At 38.6% G+C, this 18,080-nt stretch overlaps 1 protein-coding gene across 1 annotated transcript in view; it reads right to left on the bottom strand.

The window, feature by feature from the left end:
* The window catches only part of SLC27A6 (solute carrier family 27 member 6), a 72,547-nt gene that overhangs the window by 11,773 nt on the left and 42,694 nt on the right, over nt 1-18,080 (bottom strand). The window contains exon 5 of the mRNA XM_019422113.2: nt 7,581-7,775. Within this exon, the coding sequence (XP_019277658.1) occupies nt 7,581-7,775 (195 nt within the window). The remainder of the gene's footprint in view (nt 1-7,580; nt 7,776-18,080) is intronic.

An 18,080-nucleotide genomic window follows, 5' to 3' on the forward strand; every position in this document is an offset into this window, starting at 1 on the left:
CAGCTACCCTGCTCTTGTAATGTCCATGTTACCATGCCATGCTGATTCACAATCCACTAACGTGTGACCCTGGGAGAAAACTGCAGAGTGGTTCAATCCAACTCATTTATTTTATATATAAGAAAATTGAGGTTTTCCTGATCCATTAAACAAACAATCTTATTAAGGAGAACTAGAAAATGGTAAGCTAAGATGGAGATAATAAAAGGAGGTAAGAAAAAATAATAAGGAAGGACACAGAGAAGACAGAGACCAAGAGGAGGAGAAACAAAATGAACAAATATAGAACAAGTAAGTGGAAAAGATTAATAAAATTAGTGAGGTAAATGTATTATTTACAAAAAAATTTTTTTAATGTTTATTTACTTTTCAGAGAGAGAGAATATGCACACACAAGCAGGGGAGGGACAGAGAGAGACACACACAGAAGCCGAAGCAGGCTCCAGCTCTGAGCTGTCAGCACAGAGGCTGACACGGGGCTCAAACTCATAAACCATGAGATCATGACCAGAGCCGAAATTGAACGCTTAACGGACTGAGGCACCCAATCACCCCGAGATAAATGTATTATTTATCATTGAAGACTAGACACAAACATTTGTTTTTGTTTTTGTTTTTTAAGTTTATTTATTTATTTTGAGAGAGTGAGAAATAAAGCACATGAGCTGGGGAAAGGCAGAGAGAGAGGGAGAGAGAGAGAATCCCAAGCAGGCTCTGTGCTGCCAGCATAGAACCTGATGTAGGGCTCGAACTCATGACACCATGAGATCATGACCTAAGCCAAAGTCAGGAGCTGGAAGCTTAACTGACTGAGCCACCCAGGCACCCCTATTTTTAATGTCAGTAAAATCTACATGTAATTAGAATCACATATCATTACTTGTGATGAATATAACTGACACCAACTCATGTCGATTGAGTGCCTCCTGCATGTCAGACACTGCTACAAGCTTAAGAATAGCATTTAATTTAATGGGATAATTTAATTAATATTATCCCATTTTAAGATGTGGGTCAATGAGAGAGGAGGCAAAACAAAATATATTGTAATTCTAGACATAAAGATTCTTCATTAAAAGGCAAGCTTGCATCTTGTTGGTCTTCGTCTGTAATTGGGATAACAGCTTTCTGGCCACTTGCCTAATGACTGGTAAAAGGAGAGATTCCAGAAGTTCCGGAACTGCATTTATCATTTTGGTCAAACAGGAACAGCGCCCTTGTTCATTACCAATCTCCTTTAACATGTTTTATAGTTTGAAAACTTTGCTCAGGAGCTGACGATATCAGCATTAGTGTTGTTTCTTTCAGATTAATTGGTCAACCGCATTCATGGATGCGATTCGTTTTACACCAAACCACTGTGCCTGTTGTCACATATAGGGGACTTGCAGGTCACAAATTGGGTAATTTTATCATACGAATGAAATTTAAATATATTGCAGCATCGTGAGATGGTCTGGGTCTGAGTATTAAGTTTCAGCTAGAGGGATTTTTATTTTTTTCTTGCCTTTGAGATTCCACACGATTACAAAAATGGCTGTGTTATAATAACACAAATAAAAGTAAATAAATCCCCACCTTTTAAAAAAATTTTTAAGTTTATTTTATTTATTCACTCAGAGAGAGAGAGAGAGAGAGAGAGAAAGAACAGCGGGGGAGGAGCAGAGAGAGAGGGAGAGAGAATCCCAAGCAGGCTCTGCACTGTCAGCGCAAAGCCCAATGTGGGGCTGGAACTCACGAACTGCGAGATCATGACCCGGGCTGAAGGCAGGCGCTTAACTGACTGAGCCACCCAGGCACCCCACATCCCCACTTTAATATCCCGATTGTATATGTGCACACACAGGTATAGGTATGTGTGTCAAGAGCAGAGCTGCACGGGATCGCATTCATAACAGACTAGGTAAACGGATCCCCAGCACTGTGAAGCACACACCTGGGGGCTGTACACAGTGCCTCAGAGTTCCCATACATGTCCGCATGCTTTTGTCTATTCACATCTGTACATTTAGAAGCTGGAAAGGAAATAGAAAACTCACTGCCTCTGTTAATCGGTTATGTTTATCTTGTTTGTTTTCTGCCTTCCCCAATAGAATATAACCTGCACATCAACAGGAATCTATGTCCACTGTGTTCATTGGGTTCACAGGGTGAGGTGTACTGAAAAATTTTAATAGACTGTATAAAGGAGTTCATTTGATGAGCATCATTACAAACGTGTTTAAATTGATAGAGAGAAAGGTAGGAAACTGATTAATAAAATATACTCCCTGACAAATGAAACCATACCATTTTAGGAAGTGAAACCAATTTAAATTTCCTTGAGTTTAACCAATGAAAATGGAGCTCAAGTTAAATTACAGTGTTTCTTTAGTGTAAAAGATATCAGTCCCTGTGAGGTAAAGAATTTAACCTTAAACGCAGAATTTAACCGGAGGTCTGGCTTTCACTCTCAGCTTCTGGCAGATAATCTCTATGCCCCTCCAATGCCATGGCCAACAGTATGTTTGTTAGCCTCAGGCTGTTCGGCATGTGGATAGTGACAATACGAGCTAGATTTAGTGTCTGAACCACACTGATAATGTGATGTAGGGGCGGGGCTTTGGGTCCCCTAGCTTGACCTCTTGAGGGATTGGAGATGGAGGTTAGCCCCAGAAGCAGCCAACTACATTTAAATGTGGACATCAAGGCTGGTGAGTTTCCCTAGCGGCAATACTCCATGTACATTGTCACCTGTCAATTCCAGGAGAGTAATGCCATCCTGTCTCCACAGGAAAGGAGTAGAAGCCTTTGCATTTGGTGCCCTGCTGATTCTGCCCCATTGCTTCCTCCTCCGTCTGATTTTCATCTGTATCCTTTCGATCCTTTAGATGTAATAAATGGTAATTATTATGCATAACAGCTTTCTGTGAGTTTTGTGAGTATTTAGTGAATTATTGAACCCAAAGGGGGCTTTAGGGACTTCAAAACTGCAAGTGCTGTCAGAGGTAAGGGCTTGTATGGGTTATTGCCTAACTTCATAGTTAGCTAAATTTCCTAGTCCATAAAAAACACCTACTTTTAGGGCACCTGGGCGGCTCAGTTGGTTAAGCAACTGACTCTTGGTTTTGGCTCAGGTCATGATTTCATAGCTCGTGGGATCAAGCCTCGCACTGGGCTCTGGGCTATCAGCACGGAGCCTGCTTGGGAGTCTCTCTCTCTGCCCCTTCCCCACTCTTCCTCTCTCTCTCTCTCTCAAAATAAATAAACTTAAAAAAAATGCCTACTTTTAAGATAATAAAAGTTTAAAGACATGTGAAGGAGCCTTTTATTTACACTGTACTTATGGACTTACTACTATAAGATGAAAGAATCAGCACTTCTATTTCGGCCTCTGCTCCCACCCAATTCCCATCATTGTTAGTGCTATAATTATTTTTATATTTTCAGGATTTATACTTCCATTCCATCTATAAACATAATTTGGAGCTGTTCAATCTTCTATATTTAAATGGATTCAATCAATCCTTTTAACTGAAGGTGATTCCTTCATTTCTAAGTTCTGTTTTATCTTCAGGATGACTGGACATTTTCACTAAGTGAGTTTGATAAAGTACGGCGTTCCTGTAAATACATGGGTGTTATAGTCTCTGATTTCTTAACTTTTTGGGAACACCTCTTTAGACTCAAAGAACAATGGGGTCAGAAGTAAAATTCTTCGGTGAATACGTTACTTTGTTTTTTTGTTTCTTTCTGGCATTGAGTGTTTTGTCCTCATTTTGAGAGAAGCCTAAGCTGTTTCGCATCTTCAACCTACAGTTTGTACAGCCTTTGTTTTCTCTGCCTCAGCATCTCCTTAGAGATCTTTAATTCGTGTTCAGTAATTTCAACAGCATATATTTTTCTGATGATCATCCTGCATTAAGTTGTTTGTTCCTGGAACACAATGTGCTCTTTTGCTAAAGATTCAAGTCTTTAAGGAAGTTTTCCTCTATTAGGTTTCAAATAAGAGTCTTCTCTTTAATTTTCTTTTTCTGCAGGGACACCAATTAGCACATGTCAGATAACTGTCTATGTTTCCAAAATCTTTCTAATTTATTTTGTATTCCTATTTGCTTATCCTTTTTACTGTGTTTGTGTGATGCCTTAATCCCATCTATCTTGCTCCCTAACAATGTTACAGCCTATAATGTGGTGTTCATTTGTGCAACACTTTCATCTTCCCTTTTAGTTTTTTTTCTTTGAGCTGACTCTATCTACTTTCCAACTCCTTTTGTTGATTGACATTTCCCTGGAACTTTCCTCTCTTTTGAGCTCTTATTTTTATTTATTTTTTTTTTAATTTATTTTTTAATGTTTATTTATTTTTGAAGGAGACAGAGAGCATGATCAGGGGAAGGCGGGGGGGGGGGGGGGGGGGGGACACAGCATCCAAAGCAGTCTCCAGACCCTGAGTCTCCAGACCGTCAGCACAGAGTCCAACGCAGGGCTCAAACTCACGAGCCCTGAGACCATGACCCGAGCCGAAGTCAGACGCCCAACAGACTGAGCCACCCAGGCACCCCTGAACTCTTATTTTTAAAGAGAGTATCATTGCAATTTTTGAAATTAAGGGGAATTAAGGGAAACATTCCCTGGTCATTTCGGAGGGCTTATTATTTTCTGTGCATCCATATTATTTTTTCAGCTACCTTTTATTAAGATCTATCTTTTCTCTTTTTTTCAAGTTTTATTTTCTCTAGGGATTTTGTGTTTGTTCCTTCCCAATTATGTTATCCCTGGGTGTAGGGATAAGGAAAAGCCAGTCTGTTGCTGTTATCAAATGCAGGTCCGTCCATCAAAGGCACTGTCACAAAATATAGGGTTTGCTCTGAGGGCACAAATGGCACACAGAGCCCTTCAGCTGTGTACATTTAAATGGCAAATGTGGCACACAAGAAGGACACTTGGGTCACAGGAGTTCTATGTTGATGCCTCTTCTTTTTCCTTCTCTGTTAATATCCCATCTTTGGAGGCTGATTTGTTTCTGAGACAGTAAGTGGAGAGGAGGCCTCCATGAAGTTTAAATTTGTGAGAGACAGACTTATCAAATCTCCCCACATGATCATGAAGCAATTATTGGTCCAAATTTTTCAGCTTCCCTGCTCTGTAACAAACTCCTATGCAAATGAAGTGAGAAAAGATAAGGTAGAATTCATTTGATATGAGGTACCACGTTTTTCATTTCCAAACTGAAAACATAACCGAACCTAAGTTTAAAATCAGAAGTTTTCCAAATCAGTTGGAGACAATCATGCCTTCTTGCTTTATTGACAGTATTGCAGTCTGACAGGGAATTTAAGACATTTTAAAATTATAATGAAGTCAAGCCAGTAATGTAAAATACAAATCTTCTTCATTGTGCTCTTGTTGGATGATTACTTTGCAATGACTCAGCTTCACTAAAGAGCTTTAACATGAATACCATATTTTTAATGGAACCACTGCAATGAGTTGAGAAAATTAACTGGGAGGAGTGTAAACCTTGGTAGTGTCAGCACTTATTTTCCCAAAATTACTTTTCAGAATGTACATGCATGTCTGTGATGTCAATAAGACCCTCAAAATCCCAAAGAGCACATCATAAAAATAGTGTGTATCTTCTCAAGGTTACAAACATCAGAGCAATTTCTATCAGCTTTGAATCTATTTCTCTGCTTTTTAAAAATTACATGTTTATCTCTTTTGATGCTCCTCACTGTTTATTTTATATATTTTTATTTATTTATTTATTTTACGTTTATTTTTGAGACAGAGAGAGACAGAGCATGAATGGGGGAGGGTCAGAGAGAGGGAGACACAGAATCTGAAACAGGCTCCAGGCTCCGAGCTGTCAGCACAGAGCCCGACGCGGGGCTCGAACTCACATACCGCGAGATCGTGACCTGAGCCGAAGTCGGCCGCTTAACCAACTGAGCCACCCAGGCGCCCCTTATTTTATATTTCTTTACTTTAAATTCTTGACTACTTCCTTCTTTTTATTTCCTTTAGGTTTATTTCAGTTGCTTTTTATGTATTTAAAAAACACTTTTTAAGTGTTTATTTATTTTTGAGAGAGAGAAAGACTGTGAGCAGGGGAGAGGCAGAGAGAGAGGGACACACAGAATCCGAAGCAGGCTCTGAGCTGTCAGCACAGAACTTACAAGCCATGAGATGATGACCTGAGCTGAAGTCAGATGCTTAACTGAGCCACCCAGGTGCCCCTCAGTTGCATTTTAATTAACCCCCAGAAATGGATATTTAGCTCACAAATTTTCAACCATTCTTATGTGAGTCCAAAAACTGTGAAATATAATGCTTTCATCTTGATTCAGCTCAAATTACTTTTTAACTTCAATTATTTGTTTTTGTTGACTCACTGGAAATTTAGTGATGTTTTATTTCCAAATATATGGGAGATGAACTAGCTGTCATTTAAAACATTTATTTCCACTTGAATTAAAATGCCGTTGGAAACATCATCTATATTCAACCCTCTGAGATTTGCTGGAATTCCCTAAGTGGCCCAGTAATCTTTGTGAATGTTTCAAAAGGGCTTGAAAAGAATGGATGTTCTGCAGTCTTTTTCAAATTATTTGTATTTATTATTATTATTGTTAATGTTGTTATTATTATTATTATTATTATTATTTGGTAGGCTCTACAACCTGTATGGAGCCCCATGCAGAGCCCAACGTGGGGCTTGAACTTATGACCCTGAGATCAAGGCTTAAGCTAAGACCAAGAGCTGGACACTCAATGGACTGGGCCACCCAGGTGCCCCTATTCTGCAGTTTTTAGAGGCAGTGTCCTATATATATTCATTAGCTCAAGTAGTTTCTTTATTGCATTATTCTGTATCATTGCAGATTTTCTTTGGCTTCTTCTATCAAACATTGAAAGAGCTATAATATAATATCCTACTATGATTCCAGCCTTATTTTAGTTCCTCTTGAGGTTACATATATTTTGCTTTATAAATTTAGAGACTATTTTCTTTACTTTCACTTTTATTCCTTAAAAAATATCGATGACTATAAACTCTATTTTGACAATTACTTTCACCAAACCAGCTGAAGACATCTGTTCAATCTTTTGTCTTCCACAGTTGTTACTGAGAAATCAGCAGGAAGTTTTTTACTCCTAGATAAGTGATTTGGGGCAGCTTTTACGATTTTTAGTAGTATCTTGATTCATTAGAAGCCTGTACATAACTTTTGAGTGATATAAAAATGAAGGGTAAGCAGAAACCCTGCATTGAAAATACTCAGGCAAAATGAAAAGACTCAAATTAACATGTATTAGAAACTTTGCTTGCTGTTTATACATTACATAATGAAATTTGAAAACAGAACAAAAGACTTAGGTATCATTATCCCTACATTATAGAGGAAAACATGTGAGATGGTTAAGATTTTCATAATCTATGTTCACCTAGAGGCCATGACTTTATAGAAGTCCTCAACTTAAAAAAAAGGAAAAAGAAAGGTGATAATATTTACCATAATTCACAAACAAAAAGTCTAGAAGAGAGATAAGCAGATCTCAATATATTTCTTTTGTAAAGAAAATACCATACTTACTTTGTGAAGGAAATTTGTTCTCCCAACGGATCCAATTTTCCCATTATGATTAATTAAACAAATGTTTCCTTCAGTAGCTCCATAAAACTCACAAATCTTAATATTTCCAAATCTGTCTAAAAATTCCCTCCACACATCACTCCGTAGGCCGTTTCCAACTGCCAAACGCACTTGATGATCCTTTTCTCCTTCTCTCTGTTAGAGGAAAAGATTTGACTTGTAATTGATTCATTCTAGTTCTCAGCTCTTTCTCTCATTATTATGACTTAAATGGAAATATCCAGAAGTTGGGTGCACATATGCAATAATGGAAGGGAAGTTAAAAACAAATCATGCTTAACTCTGTTGCAGAACTACATCCAATAGCTAAGGAAACTAACACTGGCCTAGAGTAATATAGCTTTTATTATCTGGTAAAAGCTCTTCCCACATTCCAGATTATGAAAGCCTTATTTTGGTAGAGATTAGGTAAGGAAGAAAGCTTATTTCAGGAAACAAGCAATAGTTTAAAAGAATTATAAAATGTACCTGAGTTTATCCTCTCAGCTCTACTACTTACTATCTGTATAACTTGGAACAAAAGGTTGAATACCACTATAATACTATAATTCTCATTTTACTCACTTGCTGAGAACTGAGAACATCTATCTCACCTATGTACTGCAGTAGTCATGTAAACCCACCACATAGCAGGTGGGAAACAATAAACTGAGGTCATCTAATCACTATAATATATGACAGTGCAAATATTATGGCAACTACTTGTAAATATTATTTTTGAATGCATAATAGTCTCATATTTTACTTCTAATTTGTATTTTAGAATTGAAAGAGAAAACAGAACTATATTTTCTTCTACATTCAATACAATACAATACATTAAGTAACATGAATTATACACTGACCAAAAATGAGAACCTCATACCTGTTAGAATGGCAATTTTTTAAAAAGATAAGAAATAACAGGTATTAGTGAGGATGTAGACAAAAGGAAACATTTGTGTATTGTGGGTGGGAATGTGCATTGATACAGCCACTATGGAAAATGGAATGGAGATTTCTCCAAAAATTAAAAATAAAACTCCCATAGGATCCCACACAATTCCACATCTGTGTATTTATCTGAAGGAAATAAAAATGCTAACTGAAAAAGATATGCACCCCCATGTTCACTGCAGCGTTATTTACAGTACCCAAGACACAAAAACAACCTAAGGGCCTACTGACAGATGTTATCAGTCAATAAATAGTGGTACACACACACACAGGACTACTATTCAGCCAAGAAAAGGTAAATATTGCCATTTGCAACAACATAGATGGACTCAAGGGTGTTATGCTTAGTGGAATAAGAAGGAGAAAGACAAAGACCATGTGATCTCACTTATATGAGAAACCTAAAAACAAAAGCAAAACCCAAAAAATCCCCAAACCAAAAGCTCACAGATATAGAGAACAGAAATGGGGAATGGGGAAGGGTGAAATGGGTGAAGGGGATCAAAAGGTACAAATTTCCTAATATAAAATAGTCATGGGGATGTAATGTTCAGCATGGTGAATGGAGTTAATAATGCCGGGCTGAATATTTCAAAGTTGCCAAGAGAGTAAATCTGTTTCCATCACAAGAAAAACAAATGTGTAACTATCTGTGATGTTGGATATTAACCAGACTTATTTTGTTGATCATTTTGCAATATACACAAACACTAAATCATTATGTTGTACACCTAAAACTTACATAGCATTAAATGTCAATTATACCTTACCAAAAAATTAGAGTCAGACTATACTATCAATGTAGTTATGGTAAATCCATGATTCCCGCTGAGCTACCTCCATCCTCACCAAAATACAAACTTAACAAGAAATAATAATACATCAACAACAGTAATAAAATAGAGAAATCAATGTCCCTGACACTTATAATTAAAAATGATAGGTTGATCACATTCTTTATCTCAGTTCCTTCTCAGTCTTAAAGGAAAGATTTCATCGATCAATTCTCAAGAACAAAGAGAATGTGAGTGAAAGGTCATTTTGGAAACCGCAAAGTAAATAGGTAACAGCCATGGGACTAAGCAGAGTGGGGAAGGCTGACATCAAAGTCCATAGGTGGGGCACAACAAATGCCCTAAGGTGTTATGGAAGCATTCTTCAAAAAGAATGAAGAAGGTAGAAGCCTGGGTGGAAAACCAGCAGCCATACCCACAGATAACGTCGGCACAGGTGATATACATCTGGGCACCTGCCCTTGCTACACATTAGGCAAATACTGGAGATTTCCCCTCTGGAAAAGTCCATCCAGACAGACACCAGCCTGGATTGAGGAATCTACTGAAAATAGTAGTGTTAAATAAAAGGTGAGATCATTAAACTCAGAGCAAAACTAATCTATAGTGATAGAAATCAGAATATTGTAGGCATTTGGTGGGACAATGACTGACTCTTAAGGACATTCAGGGGGAAGGTCTTCATGAAAAAAAATAAAATTGCTTAAAAATACTTGAAGTGTAAATCATAATGAGAAATTTCAGCTTCAATGGAGAGTTTGAGACTAATTAGTATTGCAATACTAATTCATTTAGATCCTAACTCATTAGGCATTTAGAAAGCTCAATGCCTTTTTAAAAAGGCTATTATTAGAAATAAGATGTTGCTGCATCCCAATGTTTATAGCAGCACTATCAACAATAGCCAAAGTATGGAAAGAGTCCAAATGTCCATCGATGGATGAATGGAAAGAAGGTATGGTATATATATATATGGTATATATATATGGTATATATATATAACATATATATATATATACCATATATATATATAGTATATATATGGTATACCATATATATATTGTATATATATGGTGTCTATATATGTGTATATATATATACAATGGAGTATGACTCAGCAATCAAAAAGAATAAAATCTTGCCATTTGCAACTACGTGGATGGAACTGGAGGGTTTTATGCTAAGTGAAATTAGTCAATCAGAGAAAGACAAATATCATATGACTTCACTCATATGACGACTTTAAGATACAAAACAGATGAATATAAGGGAAGGGATGCAAAAATAGTATAAAAACAGGGAGGGGGACAAAACATAAGAGACTCTTAAATATGGAAAACAAACAGAGGGTTGCTGGAGGGGTTGTGGGATGGGGGATGGGCTAAATGGGTAAGGGGCACCAAAGAATGTACTCCTGAAATCACTGTTGCACTATATGCTAACTAACTTGGATGTATATTAAAAAAAAAAAAAGAGTAGAATCTAGTAATTCATCACTTACATACAATATCCAGTGCTCATCAATTTTACCTAATTTTAATGAATTGAGATTTAAATTTAAAAATCGATTCTTGGTTTGAGTCATTAGAAAAATTTTAACTGTATTTGAAACAACTTGGTCATTCGAATCTATTTGCTTTAACTGTAAATTTTGTGACCTCTATATACACACCAGATTCAGGCTTAGTTAAAAAAAAAAGGGTTATAAAATATCTCAATTTGTAAAATATCTGTTATATGTTGCAATGATATTATCTTGGATATAATGGATTAAATAAAACCTATTTTTAAAATTAAAAAAAAAAAAGGATATGTGTCATCATTGTACATGGCAGGGGTGAGGGGTGTGGAAATTAGGGAGTAAATCTTTTCTCCTGGGTTGTGAAGACTTCCTAGGGGAAAATGGGCAGGACAACTTATTCATATGTTAATTTTTAAAATTAATACATTTCAATTTTTATATTAGATATTTTCTGTTCATCCGATGAATTTGCTTTATGACCTGACAGTAATTTATGATTAAGTCTAAAGAGTCTACTCCAGACCTGGCATGCAGAAAACACTCAATAAATATTGTTGACCAATTAAAAAAAAAAAAAGAAAATGTTGCAAAAGTCAAATTGTAATTATATTTTAAACACATTCTGTGCCTCAGCTATGAATAAAATTTACATATTATAATTTCTTTATAATAAAAAACGGATGATCAACATATTTTAAAATGATCACAATTATATTGGTACCAAAGAGGGAGAAGAAATGTATGTATATATGTGAGTAGGAAGTCAGGTAGATGACAATTAAAAATCAAGGGGTGCCTGGGTGGCTCAGTTGGTTAATTGTCTGACTCTTGATATTAGCCTGTGGGACTGAGCCCTGCATAGGGCTCTGTGCTGACCCTGGAGCCTGCTTGGCATTCTTTCACTCTCCCTCTCTCCCTGCCCCTCTCCATTCCCCACCCCACCCCTTTCAAAATAAACTTTAAAAAAAGGAAGGAAAAAACCTGAAAAGTCAATAATCATAGACATATTTTATCGAGAAATACGTGACTATATAACAACCCAAAATATCTTAAAATAATTAAGAATGTTTACCTGCAGAGATCAGGTATTGATAGCAGGGGTTACTATTTATCTTGAGAGATTGATTTTTTAAAACTACAGAAGTCCTTATTTGATAAAATAAAAATTAAAGAAACTAAATAAGAGGCAAACAAGAGTGTGGGTACATCAAAAATAAGACTCCAACTTGCTGATTTCCTTAGTCCCACATCAATAGGGTTTAAGGTAAACATTCTCCAGACAGAAAAAAACTCACTCAGACAAGAACAGCACCTTCTTAGACAGAGGATTCTTTTCTACCACTAAATATAACCTTGAGCAGTTCTGTACTGGCTCCCAGCTCCCATGGGCATGTTGGATATTGCCTACCTGGCATGGAACTAGTTCATAGATTTTCCACTGCCATTTTTCTAGACAAAACAGTAGTGCTGCAAATCTTAAGAGTTATTCTGCTTGAACAGAGAACAATCCTTTATATGGTAGAACTCTTGGAAGCTTTTCAGGTCAGAGATGAGTTTCAGCAAGTATCATTATTTCTAAAATGTGTTGGCACACTCCAGAAAACAATAAGTAGGTGGTTTACAAACCAAATTTCATAGACTTTAACCTGTGTGGGCCACAGCTATAGAAGTTTACTAAATAAGGACATTCATTCAAAATAATTCAATTGGTAGAAAAATCAAGTTATTAAAACTAGGATAAGGCTTTTGTCTGAAAAGATCAAATGCCCTTATCTAACTCTCAAGGTATCTTTCTTTATTCTATCTACTTCAAGCAGAGCCTGATGTAATGACTACATTAACCTGGCATCCACTGGCATGATGAACTGGGAGGTTGGTAGGGGTCAGGAAATGGAAAAAGGGGGTCAACAGAAAGGGAAATGTGAGAAAGAAAACATAATAAGGATTGGCAAAGGGAGCTTTAAAAAAGTGACCCTGGAATGTATGGAAATTGGAAGGTGGGTCTAAGGGTTGCTAATTATATTTGGTTTTATATGTGTACATTTTATAATTGCTCAGAAAGTAGCCAGTACATCATCTAAAACACAACCAAAATTTCTCAACTTCCGCCTACAATTAAAAAAAAAAATCCCCTTCTCTGTCCATAAATTCCTTCAAAACTTCTTTTTTTATTAATTTTGTCTAATGTTTATTGAATTTTGAGAGAGAGGGAGAGAGAGAAAGAGAGAATGCAAGCAGGGGAGGGGCAGAGAGAGAGGGAGACACAGAATCCGAAGCAGGCTCCAGACTCTGAGCTGTCAGCACAGACACTGATGTGGGGCTTGAACCAACAAACAGTGAAATCATGACCTGAGCAGAAGTCAGGTTCTTAACTGACTGAGCCACCCAGGCACCCCCCTTCAAACCTTGTTAGAACAAATTCCTATTTCTTCTAATTCTCCCTGAGGCAGGAAGTTACTACCTAAATATCTCTAGATATCTGAGCTGCATCGGGAATGGAATGAGGAAAGCATGCATAAATATAAGTACAATTAGATGAATGAAGGAATACATAACACTTACATATATACATGTGCAAGAGAAAGACACAGACTGGCAGAGAGAACAAGTAATGAGAGAGACAAAGTGATGGAGAGAGAGAGAATACATAAGGGACAAACAGAGACCCATGGAAAGCAGGAAAGACACAGTAAAAATGAAAGAAAGTGAGAGAGACCTACACAGAAGAAAGCAAGAGTGACACACAGAGCAAGGGACAGAGGACAGAGGCAGGAAAGGGTGGGTAGAGAGAGAAAGACAGAGAGAAAGGATAGAGTATAAATAAAAGAGAGAAAGAAAGAGAGAAAGGGACAAAGTGAAATAGAGATACAGAGAAACAAAAACACAGTCAGGGCACAAAGACAACAGTGCTTGCACACAAAGGGATGCCATCTCTCTCTCTCTCTCTCTCTCTCTCTCTCTCTCTCTCTCTCACACACACACACACACACACACACACACACACACACACTCACACACACACATAGGCAGAAAGGTAGAAAAAAAAAGATAAACTAGATACAGAGAAACATATTCAAAGAGAGAGAGAGAGAAAGATGCACTCACAGAGACACAAAAATAGAGACACATGGTTGCCCAGAGAGACACAGGTACTGAGACATGCAGAAAGGGATACAAGCAAATAGAGAAACAAACAAGGAAAAACAAGTAAGGTAGAGACAGAGAAAGAGGGAAAATACAGAAATCCAGAGGATGATGTTGGACAAAAAACAAAAGACATGTTTGCAGCCAAATCAGCAGAAGCAGAAAGATCGAGAATATGTTTGAGTCCCTGTGTCCAGGTTATTGTATTACCTCATTTTAATCACCATGATAACCCTATAAAATAAGATGTATTATCCCCATTTTGCACACTGGGATAATGAAGTTCAGGTCCAAGGTCATAGACATGAAATAAACAAGAGACAGAATTTGAACTCATGAAAATGAAAGCCCTGTGTGGGCAGGGCTGTTGCCTTTTCTCTCCTCCGCTGTGCTCCATTGACTAGGCCAGTGCCTGGTACATAAGAGATGTTTAAAACATATCTGTGGAAGGAAGAAAGAAAGAGAGGGAAAGCAAGTCAAAAAAGAAAGGAAGACAGGGAGAGAAGAAAGGAAAAAACAGAAGAGAAAAAAACAGCTCAAGCCCCCCAACCCCATACCCCCCAAAGCCCATGTTCTATTTTTCCCAACCTTTCCCCAGGATTTTAGTAATAGGAAGCAATCAAAACATGGGTTTCTAATTCAGTAGTTAGTGCCTAAATATTTATAGACTTGCACACATGTAGAGTAAGCCATTTTAGAACACACACAAAGTATTCATTTTATCTCCAGCCATTTAAAATCCCGTTTGAATTTTTTTTGAGAGAGAGAGAGAGTGAGAAAGAGAGAGTGTGCGAGTTGGAGAGGGGCAGAGAGAGAATCCCAAGCAGTCTCTGCCCTGTCAGTGCAAAGTCGGACGCAGGGCTCGATCCCACAACCCTGGGATCATGACCTGAGCCGACCTCAAGAGTCAGACACTCAACCCACTTGAAATTTAAAAGTGAATCTGTTGGATGAATCAGACCTTTTAGGACAGTGATCCCAAGGTCTTGGATTTCAGGAGAGCACTTTTTTCATTTGCCTTTCAGTACCATGTATCCATTCCAACTTGGACGTACAATGCCCAACAGATGTGGCCATACAGGACTCACATCAACTGGAACCAAGGCTCTTGTTTCTTCAAAGTGTTCTTGGGGAGCTGTTTTTCCAGCAGTGTCTATTGGTTGAGCTGCTACAGGGCAGTCAGTGGTTGAACTACAGCAACCTCCTACTGAGTCATTTATTTATTTATTCAACTGCTGAAGTGGGCAGGCCTCTAACAATACCCTCCTAGAAACAAAGTCTTCTTCTTCCAGAACATGTGCTTAATCCTCCTCAGAAAATCTAAAACACACCCAAGCAAAATAGCCTCTTTATGTGCCTATGAAAAATGAAACTCTGGAGGTTCTGCTTAAACACAGGTAATTTGGCATCAGCTATGATTTCTTGGGAAACAAAGGGCATCTGTTGATAGATGGAGACGCAGAAAAGAAATAGAAATTGACAGTGAAAACAAAGGGGCAAATCCTTTCCGCCTTCAGTCCCGGATAACTAGCTGCTTAGTGCATAAAAAAAGTATGGTCTAATTCCTAAAGGATCATCTAAAATCTCTAACAACACATGTTAGGGATTATGATTCTTCCATCTTGATTCTCTTTAACGTCAGACCTCTTTTTCCCAAAGCCCACTGATAATTATGCATGCATAATTGCATGTATCACATCAATGCACTCCATATAATAGGAATGAACTACATTCCAACAGTTTGCTTCCTTCACAGCCACTCCAATATTATACCTTGAAAAAATAAAGGCAGTGAGCCACATGGGTATTACAGAATGGGTACGAGAGTAACACTAAATGCAAACAGGCTGTCAGAGAATCCTGGGGCAAAAAATCCAGGCAAAAAAAAAAAAAAAACAACAGAAAACCGGCAGCCTCTCTTTTACTGAAGGGGGAGAGGAATGGTGGGGGACAGAGTGGAGGCCTCTATTGAGAAGGGACCAGAGAGTACTTGAAAGGAGAGACCTGTACTGCTAACTGGGTGCGGGCTCCAGCACCCCATAAGTCTTTGCCTCCCCAGCGTGGGTTTGGGCAGGCCATAGTTTCTGAGATGCCAGGCCACAGTTCCACAAACCATTTGAAGGCATAAATAGTAGCTTGAAAAGACCTCTGTGATTTCAAGTGTTAAAGCAGAAATTTCTGCAGCCACATCGTGGGCTTATTTCACACTTATCTTTTAGATATAACATTAAGAGGGACTGCCATTTACAATCTGCTTCTGAACAGGTGTTTTCTAACCTGACAGCACTGGCGGGGGGGGGGGGGGGGAGGGGACTCAGAGCAGGGGGAGAGTCCTGCTTTAGACCGGGGACATTTCAAAGTTGCCTTGTTTGAGAAAGACTGGTTCCAAGAGTCTCTGCAAGACTTGCCTTGAACCTGAATTTTATTTCATCTAAGTACAAAAAGGGCTGTGTAAACATAGAGGGCAGGGTAGTCTTCTCTGGAAACCCAGAAAAAGGGTCACCTGAGCCACAACTACTGTGATTTATTAATGAAATGTTCTGAAAAGTGCAGGGGCCCATTACCAAGATAATTTCTGCTCTGAGCTGGATGCAGCAACGGTCTGACTTGCTCCAGGTAATGATGAAAACCTTTGATTTATCCAAACTCCCTCTGAGTTCTGTCCTCAGGAACTTGACTTTCTGATTTTTATAAAAAAATCTTTAACCTTTTATTTTATTTATTTATTTTGAGAGACAGAGCTGAGCAGGGGACAGGCAGAGAGAGACAAAGACACAGAACAGGGGAACCTGGGTGACTTAGTGGGTTAAGTGTCGGACATCAGCTAAGGTCATGATCTCACAGTTCAGGAGTCTGAGCCCCGGATCAGGCTCTGTGCTGACAGCTCAGAGCCCGGAGCCTGCTTCAGATCCTGTGCCCCTCTCTTTCTCTGTCCCTCACCCATGCACACTTTGTCTTTCTCTCTCAAAAATAAATAAACATTAAAAACAATTTAAAAATAACTCAACAAATTTTTACTGAGCACCTACTATACGTCAGGTACCATTGTGAGTATGGAGGATATAATTATAGATGAAAAAGATAAAGTCCCTGCTTTCCTGGAACCTATATAATAGTAGAAAGGAGGGATTAAGAGAGAATAAAGAACAAGTACATATAAAATCTATAACAGAGTCATAAGTACCATGAAGAAAAATAAAGCAGTAAACAAAGACTATGGGATAAACATTGTAATAGAGTCTGACTCCATTCCTGGTGTATGACTACTGATAGCCTTCAAGCCCCAACACTCCCTTCTTCCCCTACCTCACATCTGGGCAAGGAGGAGAGAAAGCCCAGCTTTCCTTCCCTTGGCAGCAACAGGAAGTTCAAAGCACACAAGCAGCCCCACCTGCACAAGACCACTCACCCTACTGCCTCCTCCTCATCACAATAAAAGCTGAGCCCATCCCTTTCTTCTGCTTTCTGAAGCCATTTTTAAAACATGTTTATTTATGGTGAGACAGACAGAGAGGGTGAGTGGGGGAGGGGCAGAGAGAAAGGATCCAAAGTAGGCTCTGCACTGTCAGCACAGAGCCCCACGTGGGGCTCGAGATCATGACCTGAGCGGAAATCAACAGTTGGATGCCTAACTGACTGAGCCACCCAGGTACCCCTGAAGCCATTTTTGGATACGCTTGGGACCCTGCCCTGCTCTCCCCAGAAAGCCCCATTATGTAAGTAATAAACCGTTCACATTCTCTTGGTGCATGTGTGGTATCATAATGTGGCCACCACACTACACATCAGTAGGACCTGTGGTCAGAGAAGCTCTCTCTGGTGAGGGGGACTGGGATGGGCTAGGCAGTGAGTCATGCAAATATTGAAGGAACATTCAAGGGGAGGGAACTGAGAGCCCCCTTTCACTGAAGGAAAAGCAAGAAGGGCAGCAAATGTGGTGGAGTGAACATGGAGAGAGAGCGGTGTGGCAGGGAATCGGGGGATGAGGGGACATCCCGGTAGCGGAAGCAGACCACATAGAGCTGTGTGGTCTGTGATAAGGGA

Source organism: Panthera pardus, unplaced genomic scaffold, assembly GCF_024362965.1.
Source record: "Panthera pardus isolate Hobbes unplaced genomic scaffold, ASM2436296v1 HiC_scaffold_2, whole genome shotgun sequence".
Taxonomy (NCBI): Eukaryota; Metazoa; Chordata; class Mammalia; order Carnivora; family Felidae; genus Panthera; species Panthera pardus.